This window comes from Coptis chinensis, chromosome 8 (assembly GCF_015680905.1).
Source record: "Coptis chinensis isolate HL-2020 chromosome 8, ASM1568090v1, whole genome shotgun sequence".
NCBI lineage: Eukaryota > Viridiplantae > Streptophyta > Magnoliopsida > Ranunculales > Ranunculaceae > Coptis > Coptis chinensis.
The window spans coordinates 20,716,664-20,724,323 of record NC_141463.1 but is presented as its reverse complement, the minus strand read 5'-3'; the positions used below and the strand labels follow the sequence as shown (position 1 = coordinate 20,724,323).

At 33.0% G+C, this 7,660-nt stretch overlaps 1 protein-coding gene across 1 annotated transcript; it reads right to left on the bottom strand.

The window, feature by feature from the left end:
• Window positions 1–895: 895 nt before the first annotated feature.
• Window positions 896–1,222, bottom strand: LOC147480459 (uncharacterized). Its single transcript, XM_086578660.1, has one exon. It carries the CDS (start codon window positions 1,220–1,222, stop codon window positions 896–898), a length of 327 nt encoding a protein of 108 aa, XP_086434786.1.
• Between the last annotated feature and the right edge of the window lie 6,438 nt (window positions 1,223–7,660).

Below are 7,660 nucleotides of genomic sequence, written 5' to 3'. Positions count from 1 at the left end.
CTTTTTGTTGTGGAGTTCTTGGTGCACTTAATTGAAACAAAATCATATTTTGCATTAAGTTATCTTTTGTTTTCACATTTATAGGCCCATGTACATCTGTATGAACTAACTCCATTAACTTTGTGGCTCTTGACCTTTTACTTTAAAAGATCTTTTAGTCATCTCTCATTCTAAGTAAGATAATAGGTTGAGGAAGATTATAAATGGAGTGAACTTAAAATCCCATCTTTCACCCAAGCTATCAATCTTATTCATATTGATATGACCAAGTCTTAAGTGCCACAAGTTTGTTGGATTAACTAAAGAAAATACCCTCTTTTGAGGTAATAACATATGATGAATTACTAATATCAATATCATTTATTTTTAGCATAGAAGAAAGTAAATAGAGACCATTTTCCAAAAAAAAAAACAAGGGCAATAATCTTTCTATTTAATATGATTACAACTTTTGAATCAAATAAAATAAAATATTATATTATGACTTATAAAGTGCAGAAACAAAACCAAATTTCTCTTTATCCCTGGAACATAAAAATAGTCTTCTAAAACCAACATATTCTTTTTTAATACTAAACAATAAACTCCTATTAATACTTTAGCAACCGTTGCCTCTGTCCCTAGTGCTTGGTACATCTTTTCTTCATTCATCCTTCTTTTCCCCTGAAACTCCTGTAACATTTTACAAAAGTAGTTAGTGGCGGCCTCTTATTCCACATAACAGGTGTTAGAAGGAAAAACCAACTCTTTGATTTCAAGAATAAAGGATTGTATACCTTCTTTTTGTTTTTGTTTCATAGCCAGATACTCTCTACAGTTCCGCTTCCAATGATCAGGCTTTTCACAATTACCTTTTGCTTTAGCCCCTGAATTTTTCTCCACTCCCCATTTTGCCCTAAGGGCAAACTTTTTTACCCTTTTTCCACTTGCTTTTGCCTTTCGGCTTAGGCTTGGAAACACCAACATTTTCTGAGACCATTACACTTGGCTTAACCTTAACTAAGTCTTTAGCCTGCTGCAAAGAGTTCATTAACTCTGGTAGTGTCAGATCCATATTGTCCATGTTGTAGTTCAGCTTGAACTTATTAAATGAAACTGGCAAAGACTGAATAATAGCATCAACCTGAGAATTGGTGTCTATTTCAGCACCTAGGATCTCCAACTCATTGACATAGCCAATCATTTTAAGGATATGCTCCCTAACTTGAGTCCCATAACCCATTTTTGTATTCATCAGGCTTGCCATTGCAATCTGACGTTTAGTGCGATTTTGTTCGCCAAACATCTCTTGCAAATTAGTCATGATCTCAGTAGTTGTACCAAGATTTTGGTGTTGGTGTTGGAGTACATTTGACATGGATTCCAGGAGATAGCACTTGGACATCTCATTGGCCTTTTGCCATTTTTTGTACTCATCTTTCAGCCTAGCACTAGCATTGTCTGCTGGTTCAGGGGAGCAAAGGGTAGTGAGAACGAATTTGTAACTTTCAGCAGTCAAGATAATGTTAATGTTACGCTTCTAGGACCAGTTAACTTGTTCTCTTTAAAGATAGATGCTAAGGGACTGAAATTTGATTGAGACATATCTGGAATATTTACATATACACAAAAATTATTATAATGCATTTAATATTGATTTTGAGAATTTAATAAACCAATTTTCCGCTTATATAATAAAAATACAACACCCTCAATATTGTATCATTAAGACAAATATAAGCAATGGAAACCTAATACTTATTAACAATATCTTATCCGTAGGGAATCAAAATTATTCAACTTAACCAGGCGAATTCTACTAGACTCATCCATTTTACATATAAGTAATATGATTTCCATTATCATTCCTTTTGCTACTAAAACATAATTGCACAAACCGTGGGGCTGTCAACTATATTTCAGTCAAGTGTACCATCATCATAATTCATGAATGTAACCGTGAGATAATGAATCCGTAAGGGAAAACACTATATATGAGTTTTTCTTCTCAAAATAGACAATAGGCCAAAATATTTTAGTATGCAATTAATTTATCCGTAGGGATCATATTAATTACATCTAACAATACAATTCCTATCGAATTGATGATGGTGTAGCAAGGGATTCAATTTATAAATTAAATGCCTTTACCACTTGCTTTATATAGACCGAGGGTATTTAATTAATAAAAAAAAATTCAACGTTAAGACAATGACATTTTTCTACTTTTCTTTTTAACAGACTATGCATCTCATGCCAAAATTAAAGATCTATCATTGATATATTAGTGTACTGCGGAAAAATGAATAACTTGCATATCATATGCAAATTGTTATCTCATAAAAATCATGCAGGCAAATAAGAAAAAGATCTAATTTAGCATGCAATGTGTATCTAATATATCATTTAATAATTTAGCATCAGGACATACATACATGCAAATATTAAAGTGTAACACGTGAAGCGTACATAAATTCAAAAATAAAGTCATGTACTCATGCATGTATGTCCTGTGTGTGTGCATCAATATATATGCATTTATATAGTGCATGACTCCATGTTCTATCTTTTTGCGCATCCCATGCATTGAATAAGTACTGTACTTATCCAGTAAGCTTTAGTAGCAAACTTCCAAATTTACAAGTGCACATGTTTCTTTTAGGTACAACTTACAAAGCTTCAAAAGCTTTGTAAGCATCTCATGTGTCAGTAGACAAAGTTCCAGCAGCTATATACTTCTCAAAAAAAAAAACACTCGTCATTTACTTAGCATGTGGTCCATAAACAATCAAAGAGGAGCACATGTCATGCAAAGAAAACTTAACTAAAGTACAAAGCCTTAAAGGTACATCCTTCTTTATATTGTTAGTAATAACCAACAGTACATATCGACCAATGCCTTATGCTCTATCAATAAAAAACTTGTACCATACAAAATTAACACGTATACTTTCTATTTTCTTTTTAACACTCACCATAAAAAAAAATTATATTAATTAAACTAACATCTTATGTTAACAATGTTAATATATTTGTTCCTTTATACAATTTTAAATAGTACGTACCAATACTAAAAAAATTGCACCTTTATTACTTTTAACACGCGGATTTGAAATTACCATATATCTCATTTAAATTTTTTAGATATGATTATTCTATTTAAAAGCAAATCAAAAATAGATAATAGCATGACCCGCTCTAATACCAATTGTTGGGATTACTTTAATCCTACATCTTTAACATACTAATCTATTATTGATAAAAAAAAAAGAATTAAAAGAAAAATACCTTCAAAGCTGGAATTGGAGATTGACAGTAAAGAGAAACTTTCCAAAGCTGAATCCAAATCACTTAGTCTTTAGCCTCTTCTAGTAGTATTCACCACACAACACACCAAAAAACCCTTTTTCTTTACTCCTACTTTTAGTTGTACTTTTCCTGGAAAGACTAATGGTCAATTTCACCAAAAAGTCATTCTCTTATATAGAGAAACTTTGAGAATACGTAAGTGTGTGTGTAGTGGGACCCACTTAGGATTCCAAGTCTTATCTTAATAGGACAAGTCCTTGTACTTGATATATTAAAACACTTTTAATATATATTTGTTTAATATGGAAAGTGCCCATTAACAAATCTATATTTACAATAAGACCCCTGAAACTTTCAAGAAAGTCCTTTCCTACCATTAATTATATCTAAGTCCCTCCACCTTACTTGTATTCACAATTAGACCATTAGGAATTTGTTCTTCATTGTCTCACCCATGTCTAATTGACCCAATGTGACATTTAACATCAATTGAGCATTAAGAAACTATTTCTTATACCGGACGGGTTTGAGCTCAATTAGTTATGTCACAATTTCTTAATACATAACTCCGTAGAGTGGTGGATCCTTTATTAGAATTCGTGATTCAAGACGTCCTACATTCATTACCTAAAATGTCAAGTCTAGTCTATGAATAGACATTACTTTTTAACGTCTCAAAGTAATAAATTTGAGACACAATGAATTTTCACAATTTCTCAAGTCTAGGGATTAATCGGTAGAGTGAGATTTGCACACTAACCTTAGAGAATTTATAGTGTGTTCTCACTTTGATCCCTCGATTCATGGATGTGACTACACCAATATACAAACTTAGAGTCATACTCAAATGATTGAGATATCATCATCCTATCATATAGCATGTATATTCTGCCTTATAAGTGATTCACCCCTAATCGTGAGCATTCTAATAAATAGATACAATCAAATCTATACTCTTTCATGATTTAATCATATTGTTTCAAAGAATTTCAAAACACACTTTTTTGGAGAAAAGAGATGGTGATTGGGGAAAGATGATTCCAATATTCCAATTGGGTTGAAGCATTCTAGGTAAATAGAATGGGATTTATTGCTTCGATCAAGTTCGTTAATGATCAAGAACTGGAGAACTGGACATCGGAAGAATCGTGGAATGAAGTTGGAGAATCGGGCGACATCCGGCACCGCCAATGAAGTTGAGAATCGCGAGAACCCGCTACATGACTCTTCCTCATATGCTTGATTGTTCTAATTCTATTACCTATGGAACTTATGGTTTAATCATATGATATTAGTTCACCCATATGCATAATAATAAGATTTGTGTATATAATCATCATGAATAAATAATAAAAGTTCATTGGCTTTGTAATTGCCAAATATTCCAACACTCTCTCTATATTAAAGGAGAGAACATCTTATATGGATATTTTCTTTCCTAGGTGGCACTTTCTCTGTTAAGGAGTGACCCACGTAGATCACTATTGGTTGGACTTCTCTCAATTCAAACTCTCAAGAAACCAAAAGACCTTCAAATTGGCAATTAGCTTTTACTATATTGCCTCGACTTATCTACCTCTCGACTTATATCTTTTCTTGATAAATGGTCCACGGAGCAGAAAAGTATTTAATACATTGAAGTAATATAATCCGTTGAAAAATACCAAACTATGGATACGATACGAGAAACACAATTGAGGACAGGAAGATTGGTGCTGAGTTTTTTTCTTAGAGACATGGTGCCTATATGCCATGCATATTCAAGGTTTCAATTTAATTGGGAATACAATTAGTCGCTGAGAAGGATGACTTGCAGAATCTATCTATGGATATAACTCATCACTCCATTTGTTATAGAAATGTATATTTGCTTTTTCACTCACTTAAGTTAGCAGAATATCCTTTCTACTTAGAATATTGCATAGCAAGTTTTAGTGAACATTGATAGTGGTAGTAATATATATGTAGCTCCAGTATCATATTTTTTTGAGTTGGCTTTACAACTTAAAGCAGCTGCATGTGTGTGAGAAGCTGAGTTTGGAAGCCTCCTGAGTATAGGAAGTATGAAGAAGATCGTATTATATTCTTGGCATGGGAAAGGAGACTCATAGGTGAAGGGAATGCGGTTACTCTCGGCTGTGTACAACAACAACAAAAAACAATTAGCTGGTGGGATGGAGTGACTATTGTACGGCGGTTATTTGGGAGGTTCAAGTCACAATGGAGACAATTCGGTAAATCTAATAGGAAGAGTATGCAATTTAGCTATAATCTGTATAGCTATTGTCAAAATTTTGATGATGGTATCCTTCATTAGCTCTCAATGATCATCCCTCATGACCAGCGTCACTTACTAAAAATTTGATGCCTTTTAGCAACAATACCTCATGAGGGAGGAAATAACATGCACAAAACTACTACTACAAAATGCACAAATGATGAACTTGGAGTACTATTTATGTCCTTAGGAGTCTTAACAATTGGTGCTAGTGGAATTAGACTATGCAATGTAGTGTTCCTTTTGGCCTTGATCAATTTTAAGCATCGACTGATGGAGGCAGAAGAGGGACTAATAGTTTCTTCAATTGTACTATTCACATTCAGAATACTCATGTTGTTGATGGAGGTAGAAAAGGGACTAATAGTTTCTTCAATTGTATTACTTCACATTTAGTATAGTCATGTTGTTATAACAACCATTGTTTATATTCAAAAATTCAGTGAGTTAGGTTTTAGGCAATGGTTTACAAAACGAGCTTATACTGTGTTCAAGTGGGATCCTTTTCGAATATCTCTGACATTGTTTTGTATTGACTGGAGGACCTTATCTAAAAAATAATCAACGAGTATAACTTAAGAGAACTTAAGAATTGCCCATCAGATGAAGGTTGCATATTACAATTAAGTCAGATGGGAAGTAAACATATATTGGCGTCTTAGGAAATGGACTTGGGGTTAGTAAAAAAATTTACATTTTTAACTACAGACCTCCAAGTTAACACTGGTAAGCCTATTGTACGTGTTTGATCGATTGATTAAAACTTGGTTTGAAACTATATGTTCTTGAAATGAAAGGTTATAGTTAAGCATGTTATATATTGACACAGACAGAGCAAGCACTGGAACATGCATTTCTAAAGATCCTTTTACCCAAACATGCATTACGTACTCAATCCTTTTAAGTATTGTCACTATGTTAAGGAGAACATGGAAGATCTGTTGTACCATTCTTAGAAGAACTATTATGTGTCCAAGTAGAATCTAACAATCCTAGAATGTCTTTCCCCATGTTTGTTAAGTGCCTTTCTCGATGGAAAAAGAAACATTGAATCCCAGATTACCAAAATCCATATAGATTATACAATGCATAAAAAAGGTGTGCATCTTGCTATTAAGTGGTGAACTGGCTTGAATATCTTGCTACCAGTTCTAAGTGCAAATGTCTTTGCTAAGTGGGCAGGGTTACAGGAAGATTTCTTAAAGAAATGTGCAACAATGAGGGATTACTGGAAAGAATCAGTAGGTCATCTTCACATTGTGCAAGAATATAAGTAATCCATTGGAAATAGGCATAGTAATAGTTTGAGGTATTTCACACACAGAATTCTATGTGGACAATCATTTTAACAATATGGTAAGTTTTTTGTTGAACTTTTCTTTTAATATGGTAAGTTTGAATTTCCATTCATTTTTTCCCCTTCTCATGATATTGTTAGTTTTATGTGAACTGATTAGGCCCCTGTGAGTAAACAACGTCGTTTTGATGTTAATTTACCATGTGTTTCCTTATTTTGGTTCTACTCTCTTGGTTTCATTAAGTCATACCAACTCTTATAAACACAGATTAGATTATATGGGAAGTCTACAGGAAATTTTGACAAAGTCTACACAAGATTTCGATAAAAGATTTTTCGAGAAGTCTTCACGCAGATGCATCCCTCTTTTCTTCAATTTGGATTACTGATTATCTTATATAGTTATATGACAATGATGACCATCAAACAAAAGGCATCATGTAATTCACTTCCTACTGAGTTCTATGAATGAAAAAGGTTAGTGACGTCTCTTTTTTATTTTGTTAAGTTGTTAAAATACAATAGTTTCTCATATTAATTATTCTTTTCTTTTCACCAGTAGAAGATCCCAGTTATATATAAGATGGTTAACTTTCTAGCAAAATAGCTTAGTAATGATTAGACACAGAAAAAGACACTCCATGCATGTGACATCAAAGGAGAGTGATAAAAGTGAATTAACAGTCGTTTACCCTATCTTAACTGATTTATGCTAGGAAGAAGTAAAGCTATAAATTGTACTCATTTGATCAAAGTTTCTACTCTCAATTATCATGTAATAAAAATAGAGTAAGAAT

Coding starts and splice junctions, on each gene's coding strand:
- LOC147480459 (XM_086578660.1), bottom strand. CDS start 1,222: ATGGGTTATGGGACTCAAGTTAGGGAGCATATCCTTAAAATGATTGGC.